We start from the raw sequence: 19,282 nt of genomic DNA, 5'->3' as shown, positions 1-19,282 counted from the left end.
TGACACATTTCTCTGTTTCTATAAACTGGAGTCAAACACAAACATGAAGAGTTTCACTGACAGACTCCAAAATGCCCCCACAGTGGATCAAAGGGAAATCCTACAGTGTGGCCAGAGACTCTTAATGGCTCCAACATCAACACATCCACAATGTTGGATCCAGTTCTGCCTCACAGAGTTACTAAGACACACCCTCTGCCAGCATCACAACAGCTCCACCTGCTTCACCTGCCTCCTCAGCATCTGTACACCTGAAGAGAAAAGAAAGGCTCCAACAGCTCAAATCTACAAAGGATTCATGAAGTTTCATCCAACAATAACATGTTTGCCTTCCACAGTGTGCTGTTAGACACCACTGTACCTCTGCCATTTCAAAAAGAGCAGCTTGGGAACATTTTGGCTCCAAACACTTTGTGTTTAAGTTCTTTGTTTTCTTTGTGAAGCCGACAACATCTGGAGCTTTGTGACTCATAGAAACATCATTTTGTTCTTTAGATGACAGCAGATTGGGACTGAATAATCAATCACTATCAAACCAATAAAGACAAACATGCTGATTTTACAGGAACTTTGTTGGAGAAGCTGCAAAGACATGAAACTGGTGGAGATCCCAAACCAGTTGATAGTGCTGGTTATTCCAAATAAAGCTGTTTCCCTTTGAGATGAAATGACTTTGTGTCCTGATATATAATAAAGATGTTGTTGTTTTTGAGCCCCTGTATTAAAAGTAGTTTAAAGTCAGCTTGAGTTTGATGTCTTTATGTCAAAGCTGCTCATGATGTTGAGCTGCTGATGGAATAAAAACAATATAAAAGCATGTAGTCCAGACTTAAATGTAGCCTGTTGTTAGCTGAGGTCCACACACAGTGTTTGACAGTGTAAAGTGTGTGAAAGGGCTGCTGGTGGAGCTCACTAGGATGAGCAGGTGACCACGAGGTGGAGAGCAGCTGGCCTGGCTTTGACCCGGGCCACGCCCCCTTTCTCTCTGCTTTGCTGTCACTTATCTTCACTGCTCTGTCCAATAAAGCTGAAAAAGGCCCCGAATCAAAGAAATCTGCTGCAGCCTCTGAAACGTCTTCTGTTTCCTTCCCGACGGCTTTTTCACCGTCAGCCCATCAGACAGTCCAGCAGCATTTATGATGATGTCATGATGTTGAAGAGGCTGCTACGGTGGCCTCCCATGACCCCCAGCCTCATCACAGCTGAGATGCAGACATTTGAAAACATTCAGCAGACAACTGAATAACAGTCCAACACAACAGTCTGTGTGCAGACACACACTGACCTTTCATAGAGTCAAAGGAGTCAATCAAACACAGCTGGTTGAGTCATTTCTCTGTGAGTCTAAACACAGCACATACAGAGAAATGTAGACAGGATGTGCAGCCAGTGCAGTAAATGGTCTCAATATCAGCTCTTTAGAAAATGATCCTGATGAACATGAAACTAACATCCAATGAGAAACAGCTTCCTTGTTTCATGTCCAATAACAATAAATGCAGAGCTAATAAAGAGCTGTTCTATTGTAAAATGCTGAGATGATTATTAGACAGAACCCAGCGGCTCACCAAAAGCCTGCATTGAAAATCTATATGAAAGTCATCTATGCTCATATATGGCAAAATCCTTTAACTGTCACTGTGTTTTTCATCTGTGCTCTTGTTGGTTGGACAAGTTTGTAAATGACAAAGAGCTCAGTGAACTTTGCATCCATCAGATCCTGTTAGATGTTTGTTTTTCCTTCACAGCTTTGTGATGAAGGCTGAAGAACAGAGATATGAACTATTGCCAACATGAATCCTGATGCATGACGTGGGCACAGACCCACCAAAGCAACACTCAGCTCACCTCATTCCAGGCGCTGGTCTGCTGGAGACCATGAGCCTTGTTAGTCACACATCAGCACCGTGGTAGGAAACAGCCTCCATCATTTCATTAGATCTGAATTTGGACTGTTTCCCTCTGGATGAACCAAGTCTGTCAAATCTATTGATCCAACACAAACAAACACATTGGCTCACAGTCAGATTGGCTTTGTATGGATGGTGTAACAGGGGGCTGGGAAAGGATGCTGAAAGCTGAATATAACACAGAACAATAACAGGACATATAATAATGTAGAAACATGATCTTCAACAGGCACACTTCTGTTATTCATGATCACAAACACAAAGAACTTGTGCAGCCCTGATATCAGCCCTAATATATGAGTGTGTTTGCCCAAAGACTGAAACAGCATCAACATGACAGCTGTAAGAAATCTTCTCTCAGCCTTGTTTGGCAGAAGATCCCTGCAACAAAGATTGTAGCTGAAAGATGACGTGTGTAAAGTTTGCTCTGTGGGAGGGTTGAGGCTGTTTTTAGACCTTTGATAGTTTCCAATCCAGTTCTGACAGACAGGAATAAAAACAACATCATTAAGATCAGATCATGGAGCTGTTTGCTGCCTTGTTTCTATCTTCACATTACAAGACTTTACTACAATAAAGATGCTGACATGTATCTGTAGCAACAACATCATTGAATCTAGAACAACTGGAGCCAAACCAGTGGCTCTGCTGGGATCACTGGTGAGCCAACACTTCCTTGTTGATGCAGATTTCAGGGCTTCCTTTTGCTCCTCCGTTATAACTGTTCTCTCTTCTCAACACATGATGACACAAAGGAATCAGCAGTGACAAAGATGATGCTGAAGAGAAGCACACACTTCACACATATAACAGACCAGTGCAGTTACACACACCTCTGCTCGACATCAGGCCTCAAACAAAGACACAAAACACTAACTTGACTCTAAACAGAAGAAACGAGCAGCTGTTTCTGTTCTGTGCTTATTTATATTTGACACACATGCTTCTCTTTGTGCAAACACACATCGCACTATAAGGGTAACCTCGCACACAATGATTGGACAGCACAGTGATGATGCTGGGAGATCCTATACGCAGCAACACAGAAACACTGAGAACTTTAAACAATGATGGAAAGTGTTATAAATGACTTGTTGGCCTCTGATCTGTCACAAACAGCTGAAACGTGTCTCTCATGAGTCACATGAAGGTTTTTGACAGAAAGGACAAAAAGTAGCTGCAGTCAGTTTGTGTCATTTTTATATTTATTCATCTGGGAGAAAAATCTGAGGGACATTAAAATGTGTTTTCAACAGAGACAAGAACATGAATATAACAGAACAGGTAAATGAACATGTTTCAAGTAAACAGCTGGACTGATCAGGTCCAAACACAGAGTGATAAACTTGTCAAACAGCTGTCATATCTTTATATAGAAGCTCTTTATAAATGCTGCTCACTGCAGTCTGTTTACTAATAATGTCAAAGTGTTAGAAACACAGAAACATCAGAATGGTCTTTGTTCACAGAAACCTGTCTGGGATCCTTTGTTGTTCTTTTGATGCAGAGTTACATTATAAATATAAAGAGTTATTTCAGAGTCTCATCAGTTTTCCTGCATGTCTTTATTTAACACATCAGCAGGGCTGAAGCTCTCATGTTAAACACACACTGATCTATGGACACGTTCATGTGTTTCTAACAGAACCAGGCTGTTATCAGCCTGCACTAACATTATGTCACACACACTGAATGTAACAGTGACAGTTTACATCATCACACAATCAGCTGTGATTGTTTCACTGTCATCAAACGAGTCAACAGGAAGTAGAATCAATAGAAACCAATCATTTACTGACAGCATGTCTGATGGAAATAAGTGCAGATTATGTATGAAGTCTAACTGCACACAGTAACTGTGTTACAATAAGGACTTAACAGCGCCCTCTGCTGGAGTGTTTCAGTACTGCGTTAACTAGAATACACCACCTCCTCCTCACACCACCTGCTACAGCTCTACTCTTCTATGACTACAGTCATCCACAGCACTGATGTGAGGTCACATGGTTCATATGTAAGGAGCACAGCTGACCTCAGGTCAGTTTAATGACTGTGAGCAGCAGCTGTGTTATTGTCACTGTGACAGGGAGACACTCTCAGACACAGCGCTCATGTCAGCTTGTTCTCATGCAGGAGGATCAGGAGCTCCATGTTTGTCTTTCTGTTTGAATCATGATGTGTTTGTGCCATCAGAGTCTGTCATGAGTACTCAGGGTTTCACAGCAGCTCTTCTGGATGCTGACGAGGACTCCAACCTCATGTTTCACCTCTCTGAGCTTCTGATGTCTGTGAACACTCGTGTTTCTTCTCTGGGCTCATCTGGACAAAAACACCTTTCTGTGTTTGGCTGCAGCCTCATTCTGACTGACAGGAAGTGTGTTATCCATGAGCTGCACTTCTGTGAGGAAGTTTCCTGCTGTGTTTCCTGTCTGTGGACAAACACGAGTGTTCCAGCTGAGGACTTGGTTCCTTCCACCTGTCCATACAGGACATCACGCTGTCTGCAGCTCTGTAAATGCAGCTCCAGGTCCTTCCACGTGCTGCTCTGTATTTGTGCAGTTTGTAGTGTGTCCTGGGAAACGTAGCACACATGGTGTTCTTCTGCTGTTTCCTCCTTTCACGGAGTGTGAAACACTGACGCTGTGCTGTTGTTCACAGAGGGGAGCTGATTCTAGCTGCAGCTGGACTCTGTCATCTAACTGAATGTGTTGGTGCTGATCACGGGGCTCTGAGGGGGGAGCAGCAGGAGGACTCTGGATGCTGACGTCAGTGTATCTGTGGAAGCTCCCACAGCGTGTCTGTCATTCAATATTGTGCTGTATATTGTATCTATGCAAAGATGAACAGACTGTGTGTTCACTGGTCTCTGTGCTGCAGCTCTGATGTCATCATCACTCCCTCCTCCACCCTCAGCAGTCCCAGCATGCTGCTGTGGTGCACCCCACCCTCACTCTACACCTGAGCCACAGACCACACCCTCCACCTCAATATACACCACAGTTTTCTCTGCTGTGGAAATGAGATCAGGAGGAAATCATCATTATTATTATTTAATAAACGCTCACATTAATGTGGGCTTATTTGTTTCATATTAGAAACATTAGTTGAGTGTTTTTAGTATAAAATGGTCAAAGTCCCTCTTTTTGCTCCTCCCCTCACCTGTGGATGGGCGGTGCTGTTACCGTGGTGACAGCTTGGATGTGTTTCAGTCCTGCCTGGTTATCACTGCAGGAATCTTTCACATTTATTACAGGTAATAACTCTGATTTTTCTGTGTATTATGAACCAAATGTATCCTGATACACACAGAGATGGATGAGCAGAGGTTGTTTTTGCAGTTTATGTAGTTACTATGGACTTAATGCACACATATTATTAAAATTAGGGCTATAACAGTTGTATTGATGTATAGCAACTCGAAATGCTCCCACAAATGGCTCCACAGCATGTAAAAATATAACAAAAGCTCTGGCGGACTTGGTTCTGTGGTCAGTCTTAAAGGGTGAAGTTAAACTCTGTAATCTTCACTGTGTCACAGAGTTCAGTGAGTCCCGTTATTCACAGTATCAATCAGATCATCAGAGAACAGCTGATCAGCAATCAGTGGTGCCAACAGCGCCTCCTGTGGTGAGAGGATGCAATAATGCAATGTAGCATTTTTCCACTCAACACTTGCAGTCATGGAAACTGTCTGTTGGATCTGTGTGACGTTGCTTTCTTGGTTAGAGTTCCTCACAAATGTCCAGATGATTCTTCTAATGAGGCGTCGACCATGTTTGCAGCTCTTTGGAAGAAAACGTCGCCCTTTGCCATCCTTACTTTTCTTTGACTTCTTCAAATGCAGCTGAACTCCAGCTGGTATTTTCTTGGACTTTGCAGCTGTTTCTGGTCATCAGTTCATTCCTGCAAACCTCTGAAGCTGAACAACAATGATGCTGCATTGCTGGCTGATCCCAAAAGGTTGATTCTGTTCATCTGGACGTTTTCAGAAACGTTTGCTCACTGATCAGGTGACTTCTTCAGTCTCAGCTGACTGCAGCTTTACAAGCTTACAAACAGCACATTTGCACAATGACTGAAAGCAGCAGCACCTGATATATATGATACTAATATAATACATATACATATATAATCCATACTAATGATGAAGGAACTGAGCTCACAGTCCATTGTTCATTCAGTGAACTACTCAGTTTATTTTGGGCCTCAGAAATGCTCACTCTGTTTGTACATCACTGTCAGCAATAGACTCATTCTGCTGTGTGGACAGGAACACATGTGACATCACTTCCTGTTTGTTTGTGACTGAAGAAGTTTACAAGGAATCATTTAGAAGAGTTTCAAACATCAACTGATTGAATCCATGAATCTGAAAACGTGTTTGTGAGTGAAAGAGACAGACATGTACAGACTGAACTATCTGTTCAACAGTCAGAGTGTTTCTGTAACAGGAGACACTCTTTACACTCCACTCAGCACAGGGACACTGAGGAACCACGAGACCAGAAACTAAACCCAGGATAAAGAGTTTGAGTGAATGTGGTGTTGAAGGTGTGGAGGTGGATCAGAGTGTCAGAGGAGACTCTGTAGAAGGACAGAGTGCCAGCAGGACAGTCCACATACACTGCTGCTCTGTTAGAGACAGAGGAGGAGGAGGAGGAGGAGATGGATGTTAGTCTGTTATTGTGCCTGACATAATGAGGACCATCATCAGAGCAGATCAGACTCCAGGACTGATCATTTCCTCCAAACAAACAGTCATCACTGCCTCCTTTCCTTCTGATGCTTCTGTAACTCACTGATATATCAACTCTTCCTCTCCACTCGACCTCCCAGTAACAGCGACCAGTCAGACCATTTCTACACAGCAGCTGATGATAAACATCAAATCTGTCTGGATGATCAGGATATGACTGAACCTCCCACACATGTGTCACCTTCCTGTTGTTGTCAGACAGTTGGAGCTCTGTGTTCACTGTGTTTGTGTCAATTGTGAGTTGACAGGAATCTGATGGAGAGAACAAACACAATCCAGCTGCAGTTATTGATCCATCATCTGTTCATTGATTGACACTTTGATGATGACTCCTGACATGATGAAGATGGTTGAATGTGTGCTGCTTTGTTTTCATGAATCCCATTAAAAACACACTTACACTTCCTCAGACCTGGTCTCAACCATCGGACTCCAGCAGGCTCCACCCTGAAAGGAGGAGGGGGGTCAGAGCAGCACAGTCAGCATGCACACATGGACATTACATGGCTCTCACACACACACTGTTACACACTGAGCTCAAAGCTGGGCTCCACTGTTTTATTCAAAGAAATCTACATTTATTTATCAGCACATTTAAAAACAGCTTGAGCCAAAGTGCTGCACAGAGTAGAGAGAAAATAGGAAACATACACAGTAATGACTATAAAGACTGGTCAGGATTGAAAGCTACAGAGTACAAATGTGTTTCCAACCGGCTTTTAAAAATGTCCAGTGTTGGTGACGACCTGATGTGAAGGGCGACTGTTCCAGAGTTTGGCTGCAGCCATCGATAAAGCTCACCTCTGTTTTTACGTCTAGTTCTGGTCAGAAGCTGCTTATCTGCAGACCTGAGGGCTCCACTTGGATTCTTTTGTTAAAGAGAGATAAGATGGAGCCAATCCATTCACAGATTTAAAGACAACCAGATCTGGAAGTGGATTCTACCACGTACTGGTAACCAGTGGAAAAAGCTGCTGATGGGTCGTCTAGCACAGACCCACCGCTGGAACCAGACAATTGATGAGGGAGAGAACTGTGACAGCGCCGTTCCTTCACTTGACCTCAGTCGCTCTCGTCTGCTCCCTCGTAACACTGCTCTTTATTGAGCTTACATGAATATGCACAAGTTCATTATGACGTCTTACACAGGTATGAACAAAGAGTACCAGTCTGTGCATAGTGTGTGTGTGTGTGTGTGTGTGTGTGTGTGTGTGTGTGTGTGTGTGTGCGCGCGCGTGTGTGTGTGTGTGTGTGTGTGTGTCTGTGTGTGTGCGCGTGTGTGTGTGTCTGTGTGTGTGCGCGTGTGTGTGTGTGTGTGTGTGTGTCTGTGTGCGCGCGTGTGTGTGTGTGTGTGTCTGTGTGTGTGCGTGTGTGTGTGTGTGAGTGTGTGTGTGTGTGCGCGTGTGTGTGTGTGTGTGTCTGTGTGTGTGTGTGTGTGTGTGTGTGTGAGTGTGTGTCTGTGTGTGTGTGTCTGTGTCTGTGTGTGTGTGTCTGTGTGTGTGTGTGTCTGTGTGTCTGTGTGTGTGTGTGTGTGTGTCTGTGTGTCTGTGTGTGTGTGTGTCTGTGTGTGTGTGTGTGTTCCAGATGTGACCCTGTGACCCCAAAGCTGGTGCTAAGAGTCCAGCGGTCCCCCTAACAAAGGGCTCTTATACTTAACCAGACACAGAGTAGGTGTCCTCCTACACCAGGGGTCTCAAACTCGCGGCCCGCGGGCCAATTGCGGCCCGCAGGACGATAGTTTTTGGCCCCACCTTAATATGAAAATGTAATGTTAGTTTGATAATGTATGACACTTTACAGTGTTGTGGGCGGAGCTGAATTAAGCCACCAATCAGGGTGGGATATGGATCTCAGGGGACACCAGCCGGGCTTGATGCAAGCAGGGAAACATTTCTCAATGAGTCAAAGTTCCAGCAGCGTTGCCCTGGAGTGTTTCTTTCTTTCCTGTGCCTGGCTGGCTTCCTCCTTTCTATTGGGCAAACACCGACATTCGCCCCAGCGCGCTGCGTTCACAACAATTCAAAAAAAGTTGTTTTTTTAAGTTGCTGCCCAGCGGGACATTATACGTATATAGATTTATACACACGTCAGTGGGATTTAAAGTTATTTTCCACAGAGAGAGATCTCATATTAACTCTCACAGTGATGCGTAGGCGGCGGGATAAAAGAAAAGTCATGAACTCAATGCAGCCCAATTTAGTCTGCAGTCACATAGCGACACCTGTTCATCGGCAACAACAGTCCCCGGTAACCCGGACTAATTATAGGGTCGCACCGTAATTTGTGGCTCGATGTTTTTATTTGCATCACTGCGTTTGCATTGCAGCAAACATGAACATTACATATATTTCAATATAATGTAAAAGCAGTCAAAACAACTAACATCAGAAACAGCTGATGTTATTTGTTATATGTCACGGTGTCATTTCCGCTTCTTTCTCCTGTAACAACAGCCCGGCGCCGTGAGCAGTCGCCTTTTTTGCGCTCGCTATCCCTGCACTTTCTACCATCTGCAAACGCCACGGTGTTCGTGTCATCATGAAAGACATGAACATCGAGCGTAAAAACAAAGGAGACTGCTACCGGCTTTTTATCTGCCGATCGCCGTGCTACGGTTGCAAGAAAAAGAAGCAGAAATGACGTTCTCTACGCGTTGAGACGTTCCCCGTCCGTCGGCTAAACGCTTGATTGAAACTTCAATGCGACAGTGACACCAAGTAGAATTATAAATGTCACATAGCCCCAAACATGTCTTTTTCAAAGCCTGCGGTGAAGAGAAAGGTTGGTGATGAGCACCGACAATTTCAGGAAAAGTGGGAAATGCAATATTTCTTTGTTGAGCACAGGGACACCCCGACCTGTCTCATTTGCACAGAGAAAGTTGCGCTGCACAAGGAATACAATTTGAAACGTCATTACACAACTAGACATGCTGAGCTGGATGCAAAATACCAGGGAGACGAGAGAGCGAACCGGGTTGCCAGTCTTAAAACAGATCTACTGAGGCAGCAAGATTTCTCCAAGAAAGCAACCAAAGAGAATAATGCAGCAGTCGGAGCCACGTGGTTAGTGAGATGATTGCTAAAGCAGGGAAGCCATTCACAGAAGGTGCATTTGTCTAAAAGTGCATATTGCAGGCTGCAAATATAGTCTGTCCGGGAAAGAAAGGTCAGTTTAGCAACATCAGCCTTTCTGCCAACACCGCAGCAGATCGCATTTCTGACCTGTCAAGTGACATTTATGACCAACTGTGTGAGAAAGCCAAATGTTTCAGTGTATACTCAGTCGCTCTTGATGAGACCACAGACATCACCGACACTGCCCAGCTCCCAATGTATGTCCGTGGTGTTGATGACAGTTTTGAAGTGATGGAGGAGCTGCTCACAGTAATTCCAATGCATGGCCAGACCACCGCTCAGCAGATATTTACAAGCTGTGTGATGCCATTGAGAATGTTGGTTTGCCATGGAAGAGGTTTGTTGGAATAACAACAGATGGAGCGCCATCAATGACAGGGAGGAAACATGGACTGGTGGCACAAAACAAACTGGAAGAGGAAGGCGTGGAGGAGGCCATTGCTCTGCACTGCATCATCCATCAGCAGGTCCTTTGCAGCAAATGCCTGAAGTTTGACAATGTGATGTCTATTGTTGTGAAATGCATCAACCAAATCAGATCCAGGGGCTTAAAGCACCGAAGGTTCTGTGCTTTTTTAGAGGAAATGGAGTCAGAATATGGGGATGTGCTCGACTTCACTGAGGTACGTTGGCTCAGCAGGGGAAATGTATTAAAGAGACTTTTTGAGTTGAGAGCAGAAGTGAAGCCTTCATGGAGAAGGATGGAGTTAGTGTTCCTGTGCTAACTGATCCCAAATGGCTCATGGACTCAGCTTTTCTTGTTGATATGACACATGAGCTTAATGTACTGAACAAGACGTTACAAGGCCAGGGGCAACTTGTCAGTGCTGCCTATGACAACGTGAGAGCATTCTCCACAAAACTGGCGCTCTGGAAAGCTCAGCTCTCTCAGACAAACCTTTGCCATTTCCCAGCATGCAAGGCACTCGTGGATGCAGGCACACCATTCAGTGCTGACGAGTATGTTGATGTCATTTTGAGGCTACAGGAGGAATTTGATCACAGACTTGCTGACTTCAAGACACACAGAGCCACCTTTCACATTTTTGCGGACCCCTTCTCCTTTGATGTGCAAGATGCCCCTCTGAACTCAAAGCAAAGTTCAGGGAGGTGAGTGGAAAAGCAGACAAGCTTGGACAATTTTTGAGAGACTTGAGCCCTAGTTTCCCTCGGCTTTCCCGAATGTTCAAGCAGACCATGTGCCTTTTTGGTAGCACATACTTGTGCCAAAAGCTCTTCTCCACTTTGAACTTCAATAAGTCCAAGTACAGGTCCAGACTTACGGATGATCATCTTCAAGACATACTGAGGGTCGCAACTGCTTCCTTCCTCCCTTTTTTAACCATGCCTTTATTGTGGAAAACCTTTCCTTATAACAATATGAGCAGCTAATGCTAATTTGATGTGAATTAGCATTATATTAGTGAGGAGTTAATGTTAAGTAGGCTACCATTAGCAGCTAAAGCTAATTTGAGGTGAATAAGCATTAGTAGCTTATGCTAATACCCTTTTCTCTTGTTTTATAATGATGTGAGACGTTAATGTTAAATAGGATTCCATGAGTGACTCCTTTCCCTTGCATTATAAAGATGTAAAGAGTTTATGCTAAGTAAGCTGCCATTAGCAGCTAATGCTAATACTGTTTTCCCTTTCTTTATACAACTTGAGCAGCTATTGCTAAGAAGGCCACTTTTCTCTGCTAAGGATTTGTGTGACCATGATGGAAACTCTGATAAGCTAATGCTGCTAAGCTAATGCTGCTTATGGGCCCTGTTAGAATCAATATTTCATTCTCATTCTGTTGTTTGAGAACAATAACAGAAAAATGTGCACTTGAGAACAAATTTATTGTGAATTCAGCTGTGAATGTACAGTTTGTCATTATTTAAGCTTCCATTTCCAAATGTTAGCTGACACTTTATTAGGTACACTGGTATCTATATCAGGTACACCTGTGACCTAAATGTTCCCGCAAACAGACTCCTTGGAGACCCCTACATAAATATCCATGAACTATCCAGCTAGACTAGTGTGTCTGTCCCTGAAAATATTCCTGCATGTGTGATTGTTCATGTGTCATCTGCCCGAAACAAACAGGAAGTGAGTGAAAGACACAGGAAATGTTTCCAGCTCTTCCTCCTCTATCAGATTTTCTCTCCATACCTGAGAGTGTCCAGTCTCCAGCCTGGATCCTTCAGTCCAGCCGAGAGCAGCTTCATTCCTGAGGGACCTGGATGATTGTAGCTCAGGTCCAGCTCTCTCAGATGGGAGGGGTTGGAGCTCAGAGCTGAGGCCAGAGAACTACAGCCTTCCTCTGTGATCAGACAGCCTGACAGACTGCAGACACACAAAACAACAATCTATCTGTCAACAGTTGTTTTCTCTTTGTCACAATAACATCTATCCATTTACATCCATCCATTGTAACTTTATTTATAAGTGACAATACCCAACAGACAACAACAGTCATCTGAAGCTGTTTAACAGTGTAAGGTAACCGCCTCCACTGTGAGCAGCACTTGGTGATGGTGGGAAGAAGAACTCCCTTTGACACAAAGATCCTCCCAGTGAAAACAGGCTCCAGGAGGAGCATCTACCATGACTGGTTGCAGGGTGAGGGGAAAGAGAAGAGATGAGCTCAGAGAGACAAGAACAAAACAGAGAGACAAAAGTTAAGGACATGCAGTAGTGACATATAAAAGCATCAGGAGTGAAAAGAGGGGAGAAGAAAGCAGAGCATCATGGGAAGTCCACCAACAGCCTGAGCCTATAGCAGCATAACTAAGGGATGGTTCAGGGTCACCTGATCCAGCTCTAACTATAAGCTTTATCAAAAAGGAAAGTTTGAAGCTGATCTTCAAAGTAGAGAGGGTGTCTGTCTCCTGAACTCAAACTGGGAGCTGCTGCCACACCCAGTCCAACATAGCCAGGCTTTCTTTGCTGCTTTGACAAAACCTCAAATCCCAGTCAGAGATGATGAGCATCATCACAGTGATGATCATTTCTCTGTAACCCAGGCTTTCTGCTTCAGGATCTGTGCACGCTCACAGAACAAGGAGACCTTTAAACATCATTTCACTAAATGGATGGACTGAGCTCAGCCTACAGATGAACTGGTGCCAGAGATCATAAAGAACATCAAACAGTCAAATTCAACACTTTTAATGGAAATATGAGATTAATGCTGCAGACAATCATGAAGCTGCTGAATTCATGAACATCAAGAATGCAGCGAGTGGTAAAATAAAGATCTGACCTCAGTGTGCTCAGTGTTCCTGTCTATTCCTAACATATTCCTAACATGATAGCTGCACTTTAGAGCTCTAAAACTGGAACTGACACATGTTTAAACTCTACATGTTACTCAGTACATTCAGTTCTGACACTCGCCCACAGTCCAACAAAGGAAACATGGAGATCACATCAGTTTGTCACCAAAGTCTAATTATTAGAGCAACTTAACCTGTTATTATCTCGTTAACTCATTAACTGATTAACGTCAGTAATTATTTTAATCACAGTTTTTAAAATCATGATTATTGTGAAAGTGCTCACTGGCTCTGAATATAAAAGCCATGGGTCACAGGAGGGATGTTGATCAGTGCTGGCTTGAGATGGACGTCATTATGCGTCTCAGCCAATGGGAGCATTGAGGGTGGGCCTAATACTACTGCAGCGCTCACATGACCCAGGACAGAAAGAAAGGGGCGGGGACAGAAACATGGAGACAGGTACAGATCTTTGACATGTTCATTTTAAACTGTTCCAGGAGGCAGTGTTGATACAACTAAAGTTATCTGTTGTTGAAGAAGTCGGTCTGAGGAACGTTCTTAGGATCAACAAATGACGGCATGTATGAGCCTCAAGACGCAGCATCACAAGAAGAACACATGAGCTGTAGAAAAAGGAGAGACTACGAAAGCCACGGCGTTACAACATGAACCAGCTGTTGGTCTCTCTGGAGACTACTGGGCGTGGCTGGGTAACCATGGTTACCTGGGAGTTACAGAAACGTGCAGAACATGTGATTCATGTTGCACAGCAGTGGGACATTTGAAATAAAGTCAGCACACTCAGTACAGATAGTGCATCAAATATGATGCTGCTGCCAGACGTCTGCCTTTGAACACGTCCCTGCATCGCGCACAACACCAAGGTTGCCATGGCAATCACAGCTGACAGGGACAAAGCGCACAGCTGGAAGCCTGCAGGTATATTTAACATGATGTATTTCTCAGTGTCCTGTCGGTGTGTGAGAGACAAACAGCCTCTGTATGTGTGTGTAAATACAGCATGAATACAGTGGGGCAAAAAAGTATTTAGTCAGCCACCGATTGTGCAAGTTCCCCCACCTAAAATGATGACAGAGGTCAGTAATTTGCACCAGAGGTACACTTCAACTGTGAGAGACAGAATGTGAAAAAAAAATCCATGAATCCACATGGTAGGATTTGTAAAGAATTTATTCGTTAATCAGGGTGGAAAATAAGTATTTGGTCAATAACAAAAATACAACTCAATACTTTGTAACATAACCTTTGTTGGCAATAACAGAGGTCAAACGTTTACTATAGGTCTTTACCAGGTTTGCACACACAGTAGCTGGTATTTTGGCCCATTCCTCCATGCAGATCTTCTCGAGAGCAGTGATGTTTTGGGGCTGTCGCCGAGCAACACGGACTTTCAACTCCCGCCACAGATTTTCTATGGGGTTGAGGTCTGGAGACTGGCTAGGCCACTCCAGGACTTTCAAATGCTTCTTACGGAGCCACTCCTTTGTTGCCCGGGCGGTGTGTTTTGGATCATTGTCATGTTGGAAGACCCAGCCTCGTTTCATCTTCAAAGTTCTCACTGATGGAAGGAGGTTTTGGCCAAAATCTCACGATACATGGCCCCATTCATTCTGTCCTTAACACGGATCAGTCGTCCTGTCCCCTTGGCAGAAAAACAGCCCCATAGCATGATGTTTCCACCCCCATGCTTCACAGTAGGTATGGTGTTCTTGGGATGCAACTCAGTATTCTTCTTCCTCCAAACACAACGAGTTGAGTTTATACCAAAAAGTTCTACTTTGGTTTCATCTGACCACATGACATTCTCCCAATCCTCTGCTGCATCATCCATGTGCTCTCTGGCAAACTTCAGACGGGCCTGGACATGCACTGGCTTCAGCAGCGGAACACGTCTGGCACTGCGGGATTTGATTCCCTGCCGTTGTAGTGTGTTACTGATGGTGACCTTTGTTACTTTGGTCCCAGCTCTCTGCAGGTCATTCACCAGGTCCCCCCGTGTGGTTCTGGGATCTTTGCTCACCGTTCTCATGATCATTTTGACCCCACGGGATGAGATCTTGCGTGGAGCCCCAGATCGAGGGAGATTATCAGTGGTCTTGTATGTCTTCCATTTTCTGATGATTGCTCCCACAGTTGATTTTTTCACACCAAGCTGCTTGCCTATTGTAGATTCACTCTTCCCAGTCTGGTGCAGGTCTACAATACTTTTCCTGGTGTCCTTCGAAAGCTCTTTGGTCTTGGCCATGGTGGAGTTTGGAGTCTGACTGTTTGAGGCTGTGGACAGGTGTATTTTATACAGATGATGAGTTCAAACAGGTGCCATTCATACAGGTAACGAGTGGGGGACAGAAAAGCTTCTTACAGAAGACGTTACAGGTCTGTGAGAGCCACAGATTTTCCTTGTTTGAGGTGACCAAATACTTATTTTCCACCCTAATTTACGAATAAATTCTTTACAAATCCTACCATGTGAATTCATAGATTTTTTTTTCACATTCTGTCTCTCACAGTTGAAGTGTACCTCTGGTGCAAATTACTGACCTCTGTCATCATTTTAAGTGGGGGAACTTGCACAATTGGTGGCTGACTAAATACTTTTTTGCCCCACTGTATGTAGAGGACATGTTTGTGGATATAAGTAAATGAAAGCTCTGCGTCATTTGAATCTTCTTGTTTCTGTTGCAGGTCTGTGACTGAACTTCTGGGAGGAGAAACGTTGGTTTCATGCTCTGTGATTCTGTGTTTTGTCATCTCTCTCAGGTGATGGAGAGCTCAGATGATGACCCCGCCTACGTGGTCAAATTCAAGTCTACATTCAGAACAGACCTGGAGACACGCAAGCAAAATGCCAACATTTTCTTTATCATCAGAAAATGTCAATGAGCTTGTGAGTCTTAGCAGCTGGCTCGGTGCAGAGGAGGAAGAACATGTCAGTCAGAGGAAGATAAATGCAGTTCATGTTGTCAACTCAACCTGGACTGTTGAAAGAGTTTTTCTTTGTCTGGTTTCTGACTGAGATTCTCCAAAGGAAATCCAGCACAAACACACACTTCACACACTCAAAGTCCTGCACAGTAAATGAGCTGATGAGCGTTTGTGCTGCTGCCTGATAACAGAACAATAGTTCTGCTGCTTCCTGTTCTGCAAACACACATTTATAAATGTTCACTTGCTGTTGATCAAAGGTATGTTGGTGGCTCTGGACGCTGAGGGAACTTTGTAAAAAACTAGATCAAATGTTAACGTCCTGGCAGAGGCAAAGAACTTTGATTTGATATTTGATTAGATTCATGTTTCAGCTCAGACTGACAGAAATATTTGAACTGCTGCTGTGTTAAAGGGAACACTGCTGTTAGAAAGCACCTGATCTGTTTCTGCACACTGAATGTTGCACTTCTCATACTGCAGTACTATTAAAATAAGTACACAATGCACTACTTTTGAACTCATGATTGAATGTTGCTGTAACAAAGCCATTAATGTGATTCACAGTGTTCATGGTTTCCCAGCACAACAAATGATTGCACAAGTGTGACTGATCCACTTTCTAATGTGTGTGTAGCCCACACTGTGTGTCACTGTGTCACAGGTGAGTCTGTGTGTCCAGGTTCTATGAGGACAACAGGATATAGTGACTGAGTCCAGCAGCTTAAAGTCTGACTCCATCCTCCATTTAAATAACTCACAGCAACAACTGAATAGCTTTGCCTTTGTGTAGCTGACACTTCATTTTAATGTCCTTCTATTCTGGTTCATCTGGTCTCAGTTTCTATAAGCACACAGGTTTCATCAGGACTCTATGACCTCAGTGATCTTTGCTGGGCCTTAATGCTCTGAACAAAGCTGCACAGCACAAGACTAAATAGAAATGAATCAGTCTTTCATTCTCACTGCTGTTTGACTTCAGCTCTCAATGTCCCACCATAACCCATGGAAAGAATTACTGTCCATCCAGGCTGCTGAACATGAAGCTGAAGAAGGTGGAGTATTGTGAGGGCTGATGGAGATGATGATGAGGAATCCAGGAGCAGTGGGTGGATGGCAGCATCAGCATGAAGGATCAGTGTGAGAACACATCATCATCCACAAAGGAAACCAGTCTGAGTGTCTGACGCTCTTGTTAGAAAGACGCAGTCCCAGCAGTTAGCTTGTCTGCTAGTTAGCTGAGAGCTAGCTCACTTGTACATTGAATACCAAACTGTGTAAACCAGGGGTGTCAAACATATGGCCCGTGGGCCAAATCCAGCCCTTGACATAATTTCATATGTCAAATATTGATGAATTTTCAGGCTTGCTGATAATCAATGTGAGCACGGCTGAGATGTTATTCTGATGAGCAAACCATGTGGCCAATCACTTTAAGAGACAGACTGGGATCATACCATTATGTGAAAGAAGACGGAAATGTCCCATAGACAGCAAGGGTAGTGGTAGAGACCAGTACACAGAGAAATGGGAGCTGTACTGAAATGCAAGCGTGTCAGGAAAGAGTGAAAAGGCAAAATGAGCAGCATCTGGCTGCATTTCAGTGATATTGGAGACCACAAAGCTGAGTGCAACATTTATACAGGAGATATACAGGACACGCTGAGAGTAGAACTGATAAAATTAGGAGCTGGCTAAAGTGAGACCCATTTTTATTTCCACCCATTTTCCACTGTGGAGGACAAAAGGTTTCAAACTGGTCCAGGTCTTAAACCTCACGTGTTCTTCCTAATAGCAGTAAATGGATAAAAATAAGGCTTTTATGAAAACACTGAATAAAACTTGCTGCCTTTAAAAAGACTAAATGTACAGTTCAGTATTGAATCCTACATAAAATAAACTATATATAAAATGTGTCTGAATGGCAGAGATGCAGAACTATGTGCATGTAGCACAGAGCCACGGCTCAGTGTCTGAATGAGTCTCACAGACCTGAATGTGCTGTTGAAGCCATTTATAATTATAACGTAATTCTTTACTCGTTTGATCTGCTCCTTACCACAAGCCACCAGACGTAGAAGGTTTTGGACTTTTAACTATATTTTCTGAAGTTTTACAACTTTTCTTACTGTTAAAAACCTCCTTATGGCCATTCATGCTGTACAAAGTAATTAGACATGTGTGGTATCTACAGAAACGTCAGAATCTCAGCTAAAAGTTCACAAAACCATCTCAACAACCACCAAACAGCTGAAACAGCAGGTGAACAGATCACACAAAAAAGTTTTAAACACAAATCCCCCTGATCATCTGTTTTTTAAACATGAAGCGTCGTTTTGGACGTTCATTTACTGCTGGTTCAGTGAATTTTGGTTGGACAGTGATGAAACCTGCAGCCTCAGAATCTGTGAGAAGTCTGCTTTCAGCACGCAACAGCATTGTTGTGTTGTGTGCTGTGGATCCACCTCTGCAAACTCATCACTGTTTCACCATCATGTTTCTACACTGAACAAAAATATAAACGCAACACCTTTGTTACTGCACCCATTCCCCATGGGATGGACGTAGAGACCTAAAATTCATTCCAGATACACAATATAACCATCCCTCCCAAACAGTGGTCACAAATCAGTCCAAATGTGTGGTAGTGGGCACATCTGCTATATTGAGATAATCCATCCCACCTCACAGGTGTGCCACATCAGGATGCTGATCTGACATCATGAGTAGTGCACAGGTGTACCTCAGACTGCCCACAACAAAAGGCCACCCTGGAATGTGCAGTTTTTTGCGTTATTGGGGGTCTGGGACCCAGAACCGGTCAGTATCTTGTGTGACCACCATTTGCCTCATGCAGTGCAACACATCGTCGCATGGAGTCTATCAGATTGTCAATTGTGGCCTGTGGAATGTTGGTCCACTCCACTTCAATGGCTGTGCGAGGTTGTTGGATATTCGTGGGAACTGGTACACGCTGTCGTATACGCCGGTCAAGCACATCCCGAACATGCTCAATGGGTGACATGTCCGGTGAGTATGCTCTCAATTTTAGGTCTCTACGTCCATCCCATGGGGAATGGGAGCAGTAACAAAGGTGTTGCATTTATATTTTTGTTGAGTGTACTTAGACAATAACAAAGGAAGCAGTTCCCAGGAACTACTTCCTGTCTTGTTAACATAAAAGTATGTTGCTCTTCAAAACACCTCCACTTCTCCTCTTATTAGAGGACTGCCTTATTATTAATCTGCTAATTCTGTCAG

At 43.8% G+C, this 19,282-nt stretch overlaps 1 protein-coding gene across 1 annotated transcript; it reads right to left on the bottom strand.

Moving 5' to 3' along the window:
- Positions 1-6,006: 6,006 nt before the first annotated feature.
- Positions 6,007-13,793, bottom strand: LOC146679515 (stonustoxin subunit alpha-like). The gene is made up of 4 exons (XM_085450387.1): positions 13,738-13,793; positions 11,967-12,140; positions 7,067-7,113; positions 6,007-6,918 (listed from the first exon to the last, which is right to left on the bottom strand). Exons 1-4 carry the CDS (start codon positions 13,791-13,793, stop codon positions 6,383-6,385), a joined length of 813 nt encoding a protein of 270 aa, XP_085306513.1. The 3' UTR covers positions 6,007-6,382.
- Between the last annotated feature and the right edge of the window lie 5,489 nt (positions 13,794-19,282).

The sequence above is a fragment of the Copadichromis virginalis genome, unplaced genomic scaffold (genome assembly GCF_057382275.1).
Source record: "Copadichromis virginalis isolate Kocher_CV1m ecotype Utaka unplaced genomic scaffold, C_Virginalis_male_GT1.1 unmapped_scaffold_1, whole genome shotgun sequence".
Classification (NCBI taxonomy): Eukaryota; Metazoa; Chordata; class Actinopteri; order Cichliformes; family Cichlidae; genus Copadichromis; species Copadichromis virginalis.
Note: the sequence above shows the minus strand (reverse complement) of the source record. Positions and strands in the feature narration are given on the sequence as shown.